At 32.4% G+C, this 20,321-nt stretch overlaps 1 protein-coding gene across 2 annotated transcripts; it reads left to right on the top strand.

The window, feature by feature from the left end:
* The first annotated feature begins 96 nt into the window (after positions 1–96).
* On the top strand, positions 97–19,686 carry LOC119837760. Of its 2 annotated transcripts, XM_038363504.1 has the most exons (5): positions 97–564; positions 10,068–10,148; positions 14,217–14,409; positions 17,544–17,791; positions 19,096–19,686. In XM_038363504.1, exons 1-5 carry the CDS (start codon positions 225–227, stop codon positions 19,173–19,175), a joined length of 942 nt encoding a protein of 313 aa, XP_038219432.1. In that variant the 5' UTR covers positions 97–224; the 3' UTR covers positions 19,176–19,686. The 2 variants fall into 2 exon arrangements, with proteins under 2 accessions (XP_038219432.1, XP_038219433.1); XM_038363505.1 differs by lacking the exon at positions 17,544–17,791 and having other exon boundaries at positions 99–564.
* Positions 19,687–20,321: the final 635 nt, after the last annotated feature.

Genomic DNA, 20,321 nt, shown 5'->3' with positions numbered 1-20,321 from the left:
ACGCAAGGAAAGAAAAGTGGTACCTGCGCAAATAGCAAGGAACCTGATGAAAAAATAACGCCTACACGCTGCGCAGTGGCCACTGTACCATGACGGTGGATAAAAATGATCAACGGCGGTATCGGGGGCTCATTGACGAACAAACCTCCGCTGGAGGTGGTGCTAGTGGTGACCCACAAATGGATTGGTGTCTTGTGAAAAGTGCGTGACAGATAGTGTCCAAAATGACTGTATTGCTTTGCATTGTCGCCTTCGCGCTGGTGGGACAAGCGAGAGGACTTGTCGAACTGAACTGCAGTGATAATTCGACATGTATTGATAACATGGTCGGGGAGTTTGTTAGGAGTATACGGGAGCAGAAGGCGGTTAGACTTTTCGATACGTTTACGATAGAACCGTTGCGTAATGCACGGCAGGCGAAGGCGTATAAGGATCCCTTGACGAGGCTGCTCACTAGCCACGCCATCAGCTTCGACTGGAACGACTTTACGTTTTCATTCTCCAATACGCAAGACAAGAGTGATGCCTTGGACCTGGAGGTGTATGAGAGCAGAACTGCTAAAGGTAACTCGACCGTTTTCAGAAGTATTTTGCGATACTTTGTGATTCAATCAATGAACCTTTTCAATATTCGTAGTTCTCACACATCCATCTCAATAACTTGTCCATTTACATTTTATACTATTTGTTTTGAGAAGTTTTTTTTATGGTAAATCTGTTAGTTTGGAATATGTAATATGTTTTCTGACAACATATTTCTAAATGATAAATTTTGTAAGAATAGAAATAAATTGATCACGAGGCGGGATTCGAAACTGCGTCTTTGCCAAACCGTAGCAAGCCAAAATTTATCATTTATAAAGCATTACGATGCTACAAAACTTAAAAATTAAACATATTTTTAGTTCTATATTTCAAATGATTATATACTATAGTATACAAGTAAGTCCGTATCCCGTAGGAATATCGGGATAAAAAGTTGCCTATAATTATGTTATTCCAGTTGTCCTGATGTCTACGTACCGAATTTCATTGCAATCGTTTCAGTCGTTTTTGCGTGAAAGAGCAACAAACACACACACATCCTTACAAACTCTCGCATTTATATTATCAGTAGGACTAGCTGCGCCCCGCGGTTTCACCCGCGTAAGCCCGTATCCCGTTGGAATATTGGGATAAAAAGTTGCCTATATGTTATTCCAGTTGTCCAGCTATCTACGTCTACGTTCCAAATTTCATTGCAATCGGTTCAGTAGTTTTTGCGTGAAAGTGCAATAAACACACACACATCCTTTCAAACTTACGCATTAATAATAATATAAGTAGGAAAAAAAGCCCCTATATATTTAAACCAAAAGGTGTCAAGGGAAAATATGTTGAAGAAAAAAAGGTTAGTGAACTCATTTTTACGATTTTTTTTATAATAGATGTAATCCTAGATTTAAATATTTGATTTCTTAATCATAATTCTTCATAAAATTCGTATTGTACGATTCAGGGTTTACCAATATCCATAAAATATATTAAAATGTTGATTACTAAGAAAATAAATGTTTTCTACTTGAGGAAGAGTTTGAACAAATTATGCATGCGAAAATTCTATTTCGATGTATCAGACAATTATAGACTAGTATGCTGCCCACGGCTTTACCCGCTTAGTCATGTATAGACCAGAGTTTTACCCTCATAATTTTCGTTTCCAATTGATTTCGGAGATAAAATCCATCCTATGTCCTTTCTTGAGTCTCAATAGTATACGAGTATACGAAATTTCATACAAAATCGTTCAGTGGTGAAGAAGAGACAGGCAGTATTACTGTTGCACTAATAATATTTGTATGGATTTTTGTTATGAGTCTTAATGTCCATAATCCTATGGGTTACAGAGTCCTATGTTTGATTATAACACATGTAAGGAAAGGTGTAAAACATGGCCAATAGCTGTCACCTACTTACTCGTAAAGCAAGTCAATTAAAGAAATAGATGTGAATTTCATCTGTTTTACGCCTCGTTAGGAAGATATAATGAGATATGAAGATATTAAAAATTACAAACCTGAAACTTTTTTTTTACCGTTTTTCCGTACCGTTATCATTGAAATTTGTATGAAAAATAGTTCTGTAGTTTACGGAGGAATAAACAGGAAACATATATGACGTCCTTACTCCCGTACTATTCTAAAAAGTATTCGATTTTTCTAAAAATAAAGATCTATCGATAATGTATATAATGTGTTCAATAAGAAAAAGTACTGTGGAGAAATTACACATTACACAGAGAACATAACTTTTATAATTATTAAAGAAAAACACAGTGCACAATTGCTGTGCTTTTCACGGTCTTATCTTAACTACATAAACAATAATCTAACTAGATAAAGTCTTATTTGCATGCTTCGTTAAATTGTGAAGTATGTATGTATGATTACTAAAATAAATCGTTTTGCCCGCGGCTTCGCACCTTACTGTTGTATCACACTATCTTAAAAAAAACATCAAAATCCATTCCGTAATTTTAAAGATTTAAGCATACATAGGGGCACAGGGACAGACAGAGAATGCGACTTTGTTTTATACTATATAGTGATAAAATCCTCTGAGAATAGCAAACCTTAGTATAAATTTTCAATTTTTTTTTAATGAAGTCCTGTAAAACGAAGAAAACTTTTATTTAATTATTTATTCAGATGCATCGTATAACAAAATAAAATAACTTGTGAAATTATAAAATAGCAAACAATTATCTTATAATTTTAAATTTAGTATAGTTATACTCACTAATATTGAGATACTACGCGCAAATTAGAAGCACGTTTAACCTATGCTGGAAATGTAATAATATCATAATTTACATGACTATTGTGGATGGGGCAGCCGCGCCGCACAAATATGTGAAAATGGCATAAGTCAAATTATATATTGTCAAAAACAACTCCAAAGATATGGAAAATTATACATTGCTTGCAATGCATTGACACCATCTTGCACTAAGGAAGCAATCGGGTATTGTAGTGCGTTCCTCGCGAGAATCTCGAGTAAAAAAGCGGCGACACGCAATCTAATACAAATCAGGAACTGTTTCCTTTCTATCCTCCACTATGTGTGCCGTAATTGCCTTATGTATTTAATTCTGGTGCATAGACTTGTTAAAGATAATAACATGATATTACAAAACATTATAACGTTTCTCACTTTTACAATAATTACAATGATAAAATAATTTCTTAACTACAACGTTACTATGGAAAGTTGAAAACGAAGTAATGTATTAATATTATACAATAAATCTTCTATTATTAGAATTAGTAATAAGTTATTATTAATTATTATTATTAATACTTTATATTCATAATTAATATAATTGTTATTTTTTAATATCCATTGGAATACGAAGTAATTAATTATAATAAATGTTAATTAAGTTTATTATATTAACTATAGGTCCGCCCCACTTCTCCCGTGGTACATATATACAGTTTATGTCCTTCAGTGTAGATGAAGCTTTCAAATGGAGATAGAATTTTGAAAATTTGTCCAAATTGGAAATCCGTCCAACAGTTTTTAATAAATACGAATATTCCTCTTTGTAATATTAGTTTAGATTTATCAATTGTTGCTTTACTCCAATAAGGAATAGCATTTATATTTTCTTAGTGTTAAAAATATCCCAAAAAAACAGTATGTGAATTAAAATTCAAAATTGTTTTGAAAGACAAAGTATGTTAGTCTTTAGAATGTTTTAAAATCAGCCAACAATACAGTGATTTTATTACACTGTTTTATTTGTTGATTATATTAGTTACTATTATTGATAGAAAATTCTATGTCCCTTGTTAGACCGAAATTTATTGTATTAGCCTTTCATCGGACATTGAACCTGGTCTCCTCAGACTACACGCATGTACTGCTGAGGAGCCTGTATCTTATAATAAAAGGTTAAATAAATAACCAAAAAGTTCGCTCTACCAAAGTTTCTAAGCTCAGCCTTAGAAGTATTCTTGTGTTTTTGTTAAATCTTTATAATCCGATATCACGCCCAGGTATAATCGAGTTATTAAAATGTTGAATATTCTATATCCCAATTTACTTTTAGTGGACTTTATGAATATATCATTTTAAATATTCCATTAATATTCATGAGTTAGCGAAATATTCTTTGAAATTTTATAATAGTTTATAATTTAAAACATGACAGAAATAAATGTAGATCATGTGACAAGCAACAATTAACATAAGATATACTTCACTATATACTGCGATTTTTCAAACTGGCCAATAAATAAATAGGCAACGATTTATAAAAGTGTAAGGTACACGAATAGACACGTTATTCTTAACCACATATTTCGTTCTTCTTCTCTTTAATGATAGCACCATCGAAAATAGGACTTCGACAGTATATGTAGAAGAGGCAGGACTCAAATTTCTGACAGACTGATCTGATTGTGACATTGAACATTTGGGTATGGGTGGAAAAATATAGAATCCATTACATTCTAATCAATCGTTTGTTTAGAATCTTCTTCCGCTTGCTTTTCCAACTGACGTTCCAAAAAAGTGAAGGAGATTATGTCTACTGTTTTTTTTACTCGATTTCTACGTGGGTTTTCACTGATTAACATATATTGTGTTTGATAGGAAATTGTTGTCATTTGGTCCTATTGTAGAATCTGGAGTCGTCCCTCTTCCCACGGTCAACGATGACCTTTTTGTTAAATATTCTATAGTTGGCAACCCATTTTTGAAGGCGTAAGACATCTACGAATATTTATAAATGTCGTTTACTATGAGGCCACCAGCTTTCTTTCTGACTCTCACAAAAGCAAAGGGGTGGATTAAGGATTTTTATTGACATCTTCCATCACAAATACAATTCAGTTATTCTTTTAAGTCTAATATAATTATTATTTAACACAAAATCTACACATTTCATATATGTACAGATATACATTTATACATATGTATAATTTAACGCTATATTCTAGTTATCATATTACAATAAGAAGCAGTTCGCCCCGGCATCGCACGGTTATATACATATATAGTGAAATAATTTTCTAAATCGGTCAATTTGTTCCTGCAAACAAGCAAACTCTTTAACTTCTTATTATTAATATTTAAATGAAACAGTTCATTAAAATAGTCAAATTAAAAATTAATTTAAATCGTACAAATATTAGCACGATTTATTTCGTCGAATCAAAGGAATGCAATAACACGCTCTTATGAAAATATCAATCCGCCAACACACACTCTCTTGCATTCAAGACTGAATAAATTTCAGCATAATTAATAATAGATTCCACAATCTCTCGTATTTCCTATAATCTCATTCACTGCAATCAGATCACGCTTTGAATAATGCAAACGGTTTTCTCGTATAAAACACGCGACTGCGGCAATTAGTCCATAAAACTTAGACATTGTGACGGCGCATCCGTGTGATATATCAAGCGGTAACTAACGAAAATTTATTATTTTATCGTTAACGGGTGTTATTGTTATTATTTTTACAGTATACTGCTTTAATAATGGGCTTTTTAATGTATCTTAACATTATTAACGTCACCTTTGTTCTAATCAGGGAAACGAATATGAAGAAGGAATTATATTCGATAAATGTTTTCGATTGACCATGTGAGTCCCGTCACCGCTCGACCGAGTACGGCCCCTCCGGCCCCCTCCATTCCTGCGACCCTCCATTCGCGGTCCCCGGCAAGGGGGGACGCCCTTGAGCGTGTCGCTACCACGGTGAACCCTCAGTTCACCCACGCGTCCATGCTAAGATGCAGTAGCCCTAGCATCGAGAATACAAAAAAAAAAACGTTCTGTCACCTGTCAACGTCTAATGACACATTGTCACTTGTCATATTCTAGTGGACTACTTGGAGAAAACTCAGAATTATAAAAGTTTTCATTACGGTCATATCATTAAGGTGTGCTTACTTTAACTCCTATTAAAAGATACTGTTTTATAGAGATGCACGTTACATCGAAATAATAATATATGTAGTGCGAAGTATAGATGTTAAAATTTATATCGTCGTAAAATTTATAGCTATTTTGCCGAGTGCTTAGATACAAGCCCCGGCTATGTTTCATAAATTTCAAACTCAACCTTTAACAGCCCTCCCCGTGGAGTTGGTCACCACAGATTATACGATGCTGGATGTTACATACCCTAATAATCAGTATGAAAAATTAACATAGTTTAAAAAAAACAAAAAAAAAACATATTTAATTATACAATCAACAATGTCGTCTCACTTATGTACTAGGTATCCTTCTATCGTCTTTATATTCTTCTATAGTTATTTAATCCTGGCAATCCTAATCAGAATAATGAGATAAACTCGTGAAATTATTGCATTGTCTTCGATCCTTGATAAGTATACGAATTTTGAACGAAATGTGGTCGTTTAAAGTTGAAAACCTGCATGAAGCTATTTTAGCCTAGATTTTAGCCCACAGTTGTAGGTCTGTAAGGTAGAGTTTAACATGTAAAATTAATTTGTGTTTAAATATTGATTCTGCAGAGATTCCATAAAGACAAATCAGTTTGATAAGAGGATAATCTAAGAGGATAATAGATAAATAAATGTACGTGTATGAGTTTTTAGAATCTGTAAATAATTTTTCCTTTTCAACCGAATTTAAAACTGTTCTTTGTTTGACTGTGATTTTTCGTATGATCATCGATATTTTTGTACATTGTGAAAAGATATAAATACTTGTTTTTTAGTTCGATAGATTGTATTCTCGAGGTGGTCTTTACGGGTTGGGTTGGGTTACCGAAAGGAACCATTACGTGTGCAATGAAGGAAATTGAGGAAAAACCAACTATAAGTAATAAAATCTTCGATGTCTATTTACACGCGGTTCCCGCGTTCCGATTGAGCTGAATTTTTGCATACACATGAAAGCTTAGTATGAACGTAATAATCTATTGAGGCGATTTATTGTCACGCTTGATTCAGGAGTAGGGTAGTGCAACTCCTGAAAAGGGAAAAACAGAGATACGACATTTTCTTAATGAATTTTCCTACAGTTATGAACTTCTCCAAGATACGTCATGGTATGGGTGATTAAAAGATTGACTTCTGGCAAGAGAATCCCTCAAATTTACAGTGAATAGGGTTAATATTAACTTATTGAGGTCATTTAATTGTAATAACTTGTTTTGAAATAGAAAGACATAAATAAATTATTACAATTTAAGTGTGTGTGTGTGTACTTAATAAAAATCACCATAATATCACAAAGAAGTATTTTTTTACAATGTTTACGGTCATCTTGGATTTTTAATTTGTCATAGTGTAAATAATTCAACTTTTCAAGTTCTTTCATTTATTATCCGTATGGAGGGAGTGATGTTAAACAGACAATTCGCAATTTTGAGGCCATTTTGGTGGCTTTCATCGACCAATTGTTAGCAAATATAACTATGAACAATCTCGACTAATTCATCTTTCAAAATTAAACCATATCAAAATCGGTTCATCTGTCCTGAAGCCATATACCACAGACAGACAAACGCATAGACACCTTCAAAAAAGTATCGACGATTTATTATATCTAGCCAATGTGTATCTGTGTGCGTGTAAACCTTTTTGAAGAATAAATACGTTGCATATGTGTGAAGGTCTAACACCCGAACCAAAATGTTTAACCTCTGTTGTTAATTAAAACTGTATTTGTTCAAATTTCTATTTAATTTCCACCACTATTTATTACAATAGTTTATCAAAGGTTGAGTAAGATACAATTAAAAATATATATTAAAAAGAAAGTTTGATTATACCTAGTTTAATACATAGTATCAGACATTAGGTATGTAGGACGCCATAAATCCTGATTGATTTTCTTAAGAAGCAACTAAGATCACCTTTCTCATATGTTTTCATGCGCTATCTGTGGCTAAATAGTTCATTACTTAACTTAAAAATGCCGTTGCTTAGGCACTTCTAAATAGTAAAAGAAATTCGTTTTTAAGGTGAGATCATAGGATCATAGGCCGAGCGCTCTGGCATAATCAGGGTACGGCGAAAAGATGCAGGTCCAAATCCTGTCTCGTGATCATTTTTTGTATTCATGCATTTGAATGTTACAAAACTAGCGATTATAATTTTGATATATGGGAGTCGAGCACGCTTCGACACGAATTGGGTCAGCTCGCACCGGGGAAGCACCACACTCCCACAGAAGACCGGCGTAAAATAGCATCATGGTGCTATTATGTGGTAGCGCTTACCATCAGGCGACCCACCATCTCCATTGTTGACGATGACATAAAAAAATAACAAAAATATTTCATTTTGCTAAAGAACGTGAAAAATATATTTATGTCCAATTACTACGCACCGATGATAATGCTTTCGAGAAACGAAAAGAAAATAATGATATCTTTAGTATATACAGATTATTCACTTGCCAGAAAAATAATTGGCTACAAGCAAGCTTATATAAAAATGCATTTAAAGTACCCAAAATATTACAGCTTAAAAATGTGTGTACTTTATAGTTGCTTTACAGATAGTTTTACGTTGTTTTAATTTGTTTGCAATGAAATATTAGTAAATAAGATATCATAAGAATTTAAATAGAAACAGTCGTAAATGTAAAAGCAGTAGGTACAATTATATCTATTTATATATAATTACATCTATTTATGGTAGATTATCTCGCTTTTACTCGGATAAGAAGTCCTTAAAAACATGTAAATAAATGAACAAGATACCTTTCTGAAATGTACACCGAGACGCAGGATTTATTGTTTGTTTATGGCCTCTTTTTTGTAGAGTTTTATTAATTATTATATCAAAACGGTTTATTTTCAAATGCTAATAAGGTGCTACTTTTAAAGCTTTCCCTGAAGCTATTAGGTAACGGTCTCGTAAATTCTTTCAGATATAACGTATTTTTTTCCCATGGCACATTTATTTTCGTGAAAAACAAAAGTTAAATCAAACCAAGGGAATTAGGAAGTTGTATTTCCTATCATAAGATTAGCATTTTTTAGCACTCGACTTTTCTAAATATTTTCATAATCCAACTTGTTTTACATAATTAACAAAATTTCATTGAAACAAACAAGTATAATTAAATTATGTTATTCGCATGTTTCTCGTAGCGGAATCTCCAGTGCAAATCTTTAAAACTCCACTAGATTGTAAGTAACGAATATATTTTCACGGGCTTTAAGATATTTATTATCTTATTAAAACATATAAAGGCTTTAAATATATGGTTGAGTGCTGTTGCTTTATGGATTGGATTATTTAAGATAAGTAGGGCTGATTCATGATGTTCTTGTATATAAATGTGTATCCTTATAAATTACTCTAATGTGCTCTCATGCGTGTGCTTGTTTGTTTTTTTCCATTCCGTTGCGAGCGATTTTATTATATGATTTTTGTGTCGGTCGATAGTTAGTAGAGTAGAGAGTGACATAAGCTACTTTTATCCGCAATCAAACCTTATTTCAATGGGAATTTCCTTTCACTACGTGGGCGGACGCGTGGGCGGAAAGCTAGTACTAAATATAATTTCGAACACTATAGATAAACGATTCATCAGTAAAAAGGAAAATGTGTGTTCAATTAATACACAAATTGTGTCTTCAATACAGTTTCTTGAATTATTTACAATTATAACTGTAATTTGAACTCATAAGTTCAAATTTAAACAGTTGTCCTCAGACGTTAAACTTATATATATGTCATATTCGGACCGGTGACATGCGTACAAACATTCGTGCAATGTACGAATACTTGCCGCTTGTATGTGTGTTTTAAATCTTTGTCTTACACTTATGAGTTTGTGTAAAGTCTGAATTATTTCTTAAACTTAAATCCGCTTCTTTCCTTATATGTAAGCCAATGCTTTAATGAAATAAGAATAAAGTTTTAAACTTCATACGAAATATACATCAGAGTAGGTTATAAAATCATTATTGAAATTTATAGATAAAGTGAATGGTATTTAATGCAACCAACAAAAAGTATTGTTCCAAAAGCCTGTCTATAAGCACATGATCTAAGGTATCTTATATTTGCTTCTTGTTTCAGATGTTTCGGATGAAGCTCCGAAGAAATCAAACAGCAAGGTAGAAGAAGAGAAACCACAGGACAAAACACCTAAAGGAATTAGTAAGTTATATATTATTATCATAGATTTTATTTTTTTTAGCTGAATTAGCAACGGAGCAGGTGTGCCTAATGTGAATGACAGTTCTTACAAAATTTCCGTTAAATTTTCTACAGAAATTTCGTAAAGCAAATGATTTTGTTTGTATATATGTAATGATCAAAACGAAATAGCTCAATAGCAGGGAATTATTTTAAAATCTCACGCTTTATACAAGCGATGATTACAGTCATACAATATGTAGTATCTATAATATTTGTTTAAAAATTCGACAAACCTAGAACTGAAAAAGCATTTACGATGACAATAAGAATAAGTGTAAATTTAAAAGACTTGAACATAAAGTATTAAAAACTTTCATCATGAATTTTAAGAAAAATTAAGATACATATCCCATAAAATACAATATAACCAAATAAATATATACTGCAGTGCAACAACAAAAACTCAAGGTCCTATTTATAGGCTCCAATGACATCAGGCTGCGAAGGTTAGTACACCAATATAAAGTTAATGTGAAAATCGCCCGCAGCAGGAAGCCAAGCCCGGGTGGCTCAGTTTCAATGTTAGTTTTCCTTGCTATTACTTACAATCATAAGAATATAGCCTTTGAACTATTGAGTTATAATACGTAATTAATTATAAAAACGTACCATTGTTCTAGAAAAATATGTCTAAACTATGCAAACATCTTAAAAGATAATAAAACACGAATTAATAAACAACTTTTGTTTATACACAATAGAACCCTTTAGCTAATTAGCAGCTTATTTAAAAGAGCTTAATCATATAACAATAAGAATTTTAATTCCAAATAACGTGTAGAAAATTTGGTAGTCTTCTTGGGAAACCTACGTAAACTTTGCTGGGATAATATGAATAATTATGCTTCATTGTTACTCCTTCTTGGCTAATTTATATAGAACTAGCTTCCCGCCAGCGGCTTCGCCCGCTTCCGTATTGTTCTCGCCTTTTAAACTTACCCGGAACTATTCAGAAGGCACCAAAACCATGATTATAAAAAAAAGACCATCCATTCTCGAGTTTTCACAAGACTAACGATTGAAAAGCAATTGAATTTTATATATAAGATTAAAGATCTAAGTTATAATCCTGAAATTTGTGCGTTTAAACAAACAAAGAAAAATATTTTTCATATTTTTCGAACTTATAGAATAGATTTTTATTTTTTTGTAAAAAGGTCCTAGATATGATGAAACCATAGTTGTTTGCAAGCATTCCACATAAACCAATGACCTTTAGTCTATACTAATTATATAAAGCTGAATAGTTTATCTGTTTGTTTGAACGCACTAATGTCAGGAACTGCTGGTCCTATTTGAAAATTTCTTTCAGTCTTATATAGCCCATTTATTGAGGAAGGCTATAGGCTATATATGTACGACGGGCGAAGCCGAGGCGGACCGCTAGTATTATTATAAATAAGTATGATTTAAATCTACTTTCATACTCTGAATACGTCATCTATTTAAAGTGGTTTTCCGTGTCGTCTCGAGCCATATCTACATCATAGGTACACTTCTAAGTGCAACCATTTTATATCTTTCGCAGTTTCTTGCAGTAAGGTAATTAATTAATTGACTAGAGTGCTTCATTAAATAATAATTTAAGATTTCGTTAGATAGCTATTTTGTTCAATTTTTACTTAGATCAATCTAAAACTAAATTTATAGTTTGATATTAATGTCTGTCCGTTTGTCTATATGTGGTATCGTAGCTTTCAAATAAATGATGAAAATCGATCAATGATGGCAGCCGTCACAAAATGTTGGAATTATTTCTCTCCCTCAACAAATTGACAAAATTAATTTTTACATGATACAACAGCAAAAACAAAAAAAACATACGCCTGAATATTTGAACAAAATATAAATAAAGTATGATAGCAAATCCTTGAGCGTCGTATTTGCTCAAACAAAACAACAGGCGCACACACTTTACATAAATAGCAATGACGTGAATAAGTACTAAGTTCATTTTAGATCAGTTAGATTACGAGCAATCCTGTTAAAGCCCCTGCGAGTTGTTTTTCCTGTTATTCATTATGTATACTTGTTTTCAATGCGTGTTTTCTGGATTAAAAATACGACATTGCGAAGAAAACGACAAATTAAGAGAAACGGCTTAGCAAGTCGTATTTCAGGTGAATTGCTATGTTATTTTACTACGATAGCTGTAATGGTTTTATACATTTATAATGCTTAGTATATTTGTGTAATTCTCGGGAATATTGCTAGTGATATTGCAGATTATTTTTATGTTTTCTATATGCTATAATGCCATTGTTATTTCTGATGCTCGTATTTGATTGTTTTTATTTAATTCAGGAACTAAAAATGGCTAAGTATTACATAGTATTAATAGATTATCTGATGTATTACTATAACTTTTTTTTATGTCATAGCGGGCAACTGAGCTGGTGGTTCGTCTGATGGTAAACGATCACCACCGCCCATGAACATTCGCAGAGGCTCAGACCTCTGAGAATGCGCTGCCCGCTTTTACGGGATAAGGGATAAGGAAAGGATTGATGACTGGAAAGAAGGAATGGATTGGGAAGGGCTAGGAGATGGAAATAGGCCTCCGGCTCCCCCACTCACCGTACGAAACACAATAGCAAGCTATTATTTCACGCCGGTTTTCTGTGGGGGTGTGGTATTTCCCCGGTGCGAGCTGGCCCAATTCGTGCCGAAGCATGCTCGACTCCCACAATAAGTTATAACTAACATTGATATTCATATATAAGTATGAATATGTAAAAAATAGGTGCAAAATTTGTATGTTTCCCCATATATAATAACGTTGAATATTTTGTACTTTTGCACTTACTCAATAACTTTATTGACAATAAATCAAATAAATGGGAAATATTTTATAGCTCTTTTACCGTTTTAGGGTTTGTTTTTCTCCTCAATAATATACTTGTTTGGAATAGTCATTTAAGCGTTGTATCCCATTATATTACTTTACGCCTCTCATTCTCATTTTAGAGTGGACATTCTGAATTAATGATTTAAATGTAAACGTAATAACAACTTCTAATTAAATTAATTTATATTCTTCTTACATATACTAACTATTTAATGGTTCTTGTCTATGCGTTAAAACATTGAACGAAAATACATAATATTATGATTATTGGTTTTTGTAATTTAGTAGCAATAATTCCGTGGCTTATATTTAATTAAAGCATCTATTTCAATTCGAGTTGAGACAAAAAGTAAGAAGTTATAAATCTATTTATTGAAGTAATTTTTCAATTTATTTGTATTTTATCCTCAACACTACGGCAGCATAATATAAAGCATTATGTGATGGGATATAAAATATTAGAATTGATAAATACGAAGAGACACTCTTAGCAAAAGTCTAGTTTCTCTCAAAGACCGAAAGATGCCTTTTGGGCAGCTTTTTGACGGTTTTTATTCGATGTAAATTACAACGCCTGAAGTAAATTAAGTAAAATTTTTAAACACACGGCATAAAGAGCGTTCATTCGGCGATACGTCAATAATAAAACAAATTAAAAATAATTACCGATTTTCGTGACCAAACAAAATGTGACTGAAAAGTACACAATAATTACAAAGCAAATTAACATTCTGATTAGCTATTAATATCCGGATTTGCTTACAAAGTGGGGGCTGCTTATTATACTAAGGAAGAGGAAGAATGTTGAGGCCTATGAGCATTTCAATCTACATGCACTTCTATTCAATGTTTTATGACAGTCTGATATTACACGCCCGCCAACAATCACGCTGGCTTCAAATAATAGAAGGGTGGTAGTTTTAGTTGATTTTTCGTATATATTCTTAAACGTGTTTGTTAAAAGGAGGCCTGTATAACCTTGTGAATAGAGTCTGAATTTGTGTTTCATAATAAATAAAAAGCCAATCAGATGTAGTGTCTTATTAACTCATATTCAATTGCAATACGCCTTGCCTTTGACCAACTATTATAGTAGAAATATATAACTACAAATAAATCATCTGTAGCTTCGTTTTATATGCTATATGTGTTATAATATCCAAAAAATATAATTCCAGGAAGGCGACATAAGCGAAAAGTGATGCAAGCGGTGATCCCCCTGCTATTTGGTATGAAGTCGGCTGCGATTGCGATATTTTCTCTTGCGGTGGTCGCAGTGATCACGATTAAGGCTTTCTTAGCGAGCAAGCTAGCTTTGTTAGTGACCGTTGGAATGGCTGCAAAGAAACTGTATGAGAATTACACTGGCGGGTAAGAACTTATATCTTCGATATAGCTATCAATTTAAACCAAATTTAGTAATTTATTAGTTGTATGTGTATAATAAAGATACATGAATAGGTTTTTATAGTTTAGAAAATACTTTTTTTTGCATGAAATTGATATCATTCAACGAATATTACATGTAGAATCGAATAAATTATACACGTTCAACTAAAAGTGAATTGCCCAATAAGATAAATGTTTCAATATAATCGTGATTTTTAACAAGTACTTTAGACTTCTGTACTGAATGAGTTTTTTAAAAAGAAAGAAGGAAACATCGATTCATATTTACTTACGTTACTAACTTCATTCAATTTGAGCAATTGTAGGGAAGGTTTCTCTCACCATGAATGTTTAGAATGTCAAAGTTTTTGGAAGTTTTTAACAGGATTTCCAATAAATTAGTCCATTTACAGGCGGTAAATAGAGGAAAATAGGCGGTAATAAGAAAATGATAAAACCATTTTGAATAGTATCACAAACTACCTAACTACTAATTACTAAGTAGGTAAAATTATTATAGTGATTGAGCGATTATTAAGTAATCTGTGATACTAGGATATAACTGGTATCAACGTGAGAAATAACTTCGAAAATATGAGAATAGATAACATATATTTTTAATGTTGAAAGGCCACAGCACTTTGGGATTACGTACGTGTTTCCAACGGGGACATAATTTTTGAAATATGTACAGTAGTTCCTGAGGTAACCGAACAAAGAATATGTATATCTAGTAAATCAATTATTGTACAAAATAAAGTCAAACATAATAAATAGTCTAGTAGGCATTAAAACATTTCACATGATAGTATTCATTTAAATTCAAAGCCGTAATAATTCAATAATCCAATAAAATGGGAATTTAAGCGTAATTATCGGACCCATAAAGGGTTTCTCATTTATTATTCGAGATGAGTAAATTTAATTTTTAATCGTATTAACATACGCTTTGAATGGAATATATTTTATACTAGCTGCGACCCGCGGTTTCACCCGCGTAAGTCCGTATCCCGTAGGAATATCGGGATAAAAATTTGCCTATATGTTATTTCAGTTGTCCAGCTGTCTACATACCAAATTTCATTGCAATCGGTTCAGTAGTTTTTGCGTGAAAGAATAACAAACACACACATATCCTTACAAACTTTCATTTATAATATTAATAGGATTAGTAGGATATAGATTTTGGGGGTATCTTGCTATTTTACATTTACCAAAGAAATTATTAATATTTGACATATAGTTCACAATCTTTTGAAATATGATGTGCCAAATAATAACAGTACAGAACTATTTCTTTAAAATAAGGTTACTTTTTTGCTACTAATAGTAAATGCAAGCAATAAACAATTCTTTCTTTACACTGTGATCAAACCACGGATGAATATTTTTGTGTTAGAGTACATTAATTAATATTTATTTTATTATTAAAATCATTGATGACTGTAGAACTAATCTAATTTATAAACAGAGAATCCTATCAAATAAATCAACAGATTTAAATTGTTGAAATTTAAAGATTATTATAATACTTACATATGACATTACATAATATAATCGTTATTTAAGTTAATCTTTCGTTTTACAAGATTATTAATAAATTCTAAGTCTTTGGAAGGATGACTCATATTAAGATGTTGGTTGTATATAACAAAGGGGAAACATGACAATCTAAGCGTATATAATATTCTTCTAAATATAAGATATTCATTGAAAATTATGATTTATACTTGCGATTTCTAAACGAATTTTGTATAGTTTTTCTAAAGTGCTTGTTTTAAATTACTCTTGTTTAATTTTATTAAATGACAAATTTTTTACTATCTTGTAGACATGACTTTTGACTGACTAGGATATAATACCATAGTTAAACATCTGATTTTGTTGCAAATTACTATTATATATTATGACATAATTGGTAGTAGAATAATTCTATGCTTACTGTTAAATAAATTAATCACTTCAGTCTGTGAAATGAACTTATATTTAATGAGCATAAAGTTGCATGTTTATTGCAAGAAAAATATTTCACATCAGTGATTATAATTGAAATTACAAACAGTTTTTTCAAACATTTTCAATATTTCAATAAGAAATCATATGATATGCATAATATTACAGTAAGATCATGTTGTATATTGATTTCCATTTTTATATAAACTCAAACATAATTTCAAATGGGGCAACATCCACACAACGCTGCAATTAAATATTCTTCGCCATTAATTCTCTAAACAATGACCAATTAACGAATTGTTGAAATTAGCAACAATTTCGATTGTTTCAACTATGTTGTTTAGTATAGCATGACGGACATAGCATGACGACCAGCACGCATAGCTCAGCACTCGGTTGGACTGATTTCTCCACTTATTGACGTGACTGGTAATGCTTAGTGGAAATGATAAAAACATTTGCACCGTACATGTAAAGAAATTTCATCTTGCTTCATTGGTTAAATACATATTGGATCGACTTTCTACGATTCGAAATCGCGGCAATGCGGTTAGTTTTCAATTCATTCTATTGTCCCTTATATCTTACTTAATTATAATATTATTACATTTAACTTAAAATATTGTCTTTTTTGTAATCAAGTCTTTTTAGAAGTATAAGCATTTTATAGTATTTTATATTTTTTATCTTACTTAGTGATATTCGAAATACAACTTCATTTAATTTCCTTTTATTTTATTGGTTCCTTACGACAATATTACGATACTGTAATTACATGTACAAACAATCAGTTACACTTTCCAGGACTAATGACTGACCTTATAAGAAATATTTTTGAGTTATACGCAGTATAACATTATGTAGGTAAATAGAACGAAGATTCCAGAAGGAACAATTAATATGTATGAATCGCCCAGCTTCCCACTTCGATCTTTCTTATTTAAATATAACCCCACTCAAGATAATGGAATTTAGACAAAGACTGACGAAATTAAAGAGACGTCTTGATTTTGTAACGAAATTGAAAATCTTCCTTGAATAATGGACTCATTATGACGTTTGACGAAGGACGTGACGCTGCACAGAATCTACGGACGACTGCTCAACTCCAAGCTAACGATATAATCATTTATCTTACACAATTATTGTTTGCGTTCCAGTGCCGGTTTGCAAAACCATCCATATCTATACTCACAATACCCGATTGACTTTCCAAGCGCCTCATCACACGCATACTCCGTTAGCGGAGTGAGCCCACAGTTCGGTTCGTCAGAAATGTTCAGTCCAACTGGGCTGGCCTCACAATCACATACCCACGAAATACTCCAAACGAACGACCCCAGCGCTCAGCAGTCGCAGCAGGCGCCGACCGTAGCTAACGCGACACGGGCAGCGGAAAGATGGGATGGTAAGTCAACACTGCTCAGATTTTTTGAGCCAGTCGTTAATCAAATCAGGAGCTTCGTTGATCCGATAGCGAGTGTTTTTTACGATGCAATTCCAGCAACTTTCAGAGGTCTTAAATCTGACGTGTCGACCGCGAAGAGCGTGGAAGCTGAAGTCATAGAGGAGAAAAAGAAACCAAGGGAGATTTTACTTCCTCAGCCTCGACATATAGCCCAACGAAAAATGTCTTTTAAAAAGCTACCAAGGCAAAGACCAAAGAAATTTACAGAGCTTAAACTAGATTTAGATAGACTCAAACATAATAAGGATTTTCGCGATTATATTAAAACAAAGAAATATAAATTCAATTATCCTCACACCTATTATTATCCTCGAATTAAATACTACGTCAATCCAGCCATGTTTGTGGCGAGACCCAATAACAGTCGATTAGTACCATACAGAAGGAATGTACTAAAACGCAACGTGATAGGCGAAATAAATAATGCTACGCTTGCACCCGAGGCCAGCGATTGGAAACCAATAATAATGTTTAAGTTTGAAAATCAAAAGAATCAATCCAACAAAACTGAAAGTAAACTTAAAAAGGTGTTGATTAAAAAGCGCAAAAGACCTAAGCGAAGCATTGAAAACTTCCTTCAACTGGAAACAACAACTCAGTCTTACGCTGAACTGAGAGCCAAAAAACAAAAGAAACAAGAATTTTTAGATGTCATTCTATATCAAGCAAGGGACTATATTAAATCTTTTTTAAAATCCACCCTGAAATATAAAGAGGAACCTCCAGCCTATTATAGTATAACGTACAATTTGGTTGTGTATATCTTGGATATAATAGAAGGTTTCGTTGAAGTAAACGAAGACTTATATAGATTCTTTAGCGAAGACACTAAAAAAGTAAAGAAAATTAAGAAGAAGAAAAAGAAGAAGGGTAGTCATTATCACGATAAAGTCAATAATCACACTCTAAACCATGACTATTCCATCGATAAAATATACATGGCTAACAATACAGATCATACTAATGACACTTTCCGTTTTATTATGGCATAAAAAGTTATCTGTAGCTACACATCATTATTTTGTTATTGTTAATAACGGTGAAGGTCACTTTTTGCGAAATTAAGCGCAAATGGGTAATATTCCTGTAAATATCAATGAAAATGACTCATTTCACACACGATAGCTTAAATTACCTGAGCATTTATAGACATGCATTAGATTAGTATATTAAGGTGGCTAGAGATGTACGAGTCATTTGAATTGACATTTACATACGTATGTAATGATTGTTGTATGATGCAGGGTACCGGAGACGTCCAATATTTTATGGAAGCTCGCGCGCTACTTCAGATTCTTATTCGGCCTCCCACCGCCGCCGCTAAGCGCCTCCTCCATGCCGATGCCTCTGTATAGTTTGCCTCCAAACATGGCGGAACAAATGCCAATGTTTAACCCGTCAATGACAATGCCGGCGAGTCAATAACAGAATTGGACAACAGGATCGTAAGATTGGGTCAAGTGGCGTCATTTAGTTCCAACTCAGCTAAATGTCAGATTACCACGTGGCTGCTTGATCCGCTCAGTTTTAGATTTCAGTCTTAGCGTGGTGATCTGACATTTAGCTAATGAACGAGCCGTAATGTTTTAAATTTCTGGACCTGATTATTGGTCGCTCTTGTTCCTTGTGTAAATTTTTATGGAGTCCAGACAATTTAAAGCATTGCGTGCAGTTTTGTATTAAGACTGATTTAGTTGCTTGTTAACTTAACTGAAGTATTTTTAAGCGCGAGCCCGTCGACTTTATTATGAGATTAAATAAGTTATTTATTTTAAGGATAAGTGTTGTTAAGGCTTATTTATTCAGCACCTAGTGAAATAAATTTTGTTAATTAATTTCGTTGTTTTATTTTTTCGTAGCATTCCCATAAACACCCAAACTACATACTAACTACTCACTATTTAACTCAATAATATATCTATTCGTTATGTATCTATGGATAATTGATAAATATATTTAGAAAGAAACATTAATTTTTATTTCATTTATAGGTTTTTACTCATAAAAATGTTAAAGCTATTTTTATGAAGGGAAAATGTCACTGTTAAAAGCTTATAGAGTCGGGATTCCACAAGTAAACAACACAAATTGCTTTCATAAAAAAATATAGACAACTAAGTATATAAAAGCAACGAAAATAAAATGTAATACTATTCGATTTTGCCACAATAAAAAATACCTAATAATAAAATCTTATTAATCCAATGATTTCATAGCTTAACCTATTTTTTTTACAATTTTCGGATACAATAATACAAAAGCGCAAAAGCCCAGAATAATTTTTGTATAAAAGTAACTTCTGTTGGTTTTCATAATTTAAATATTATGTAAATGAGAATATATCATTTTCATCGGCAGCAGGGTAACGACTCTTTTATTAGGGACTATGAAACATTATACGTACTTGTTTTCGTTTTATCACTTTAAGGAAAACAAAAAATGAATTTATTTAGTGTGCGTTGTTCGAAAA

The sequence above is a fragment of the Zerene cesonia genome, chromosome 29 (genome assembly GCF_012273895.1).
Source record: "Zerene cesonia ecotype Mississippi chromosome 29, Zerene_cesonia_1.1, whole genome shotgun sequence".
Classification (NCBI taxonomy): Eukaryota; Metazoa; Arthropoda; class Insecta; order Lepidoptera; family Pieridae; genus Zerene; species Zerene cesonia.
The sequence above is the reverse complement of the archived record's forward strand: the minus strand, read 5'-3'. Positions and strand labels throughout refer to the sequence as shown.

What these genes read in the sequence shown, in the direction of transcription:
- LOC119837760 (XM_038363504.1), top strand. Translation starts at nt 225, where the DNA reads ATGACTGTATTGCTTTGCATTGTCGCCTTCGCGCTGGTGGGACAAGCG. An exon ending in CAAAACACCTAAAGGAATTA is followed by an intron (nt 10,149 to 14,216) that starts GTAAGTTATATA and finishes ATATAATTCCAG; the next exon opens with GAAGGCGACATAAGCGAAAA. An exon ending in GGCAGCGGAAAGATGGGATG is followed by an intron (nt 17,792 to 19,095) that starts GTAAGTCAACAC and finishes TGTATGATGCAG; the next exon opens with GGTACCGGAGACGTCCAATA.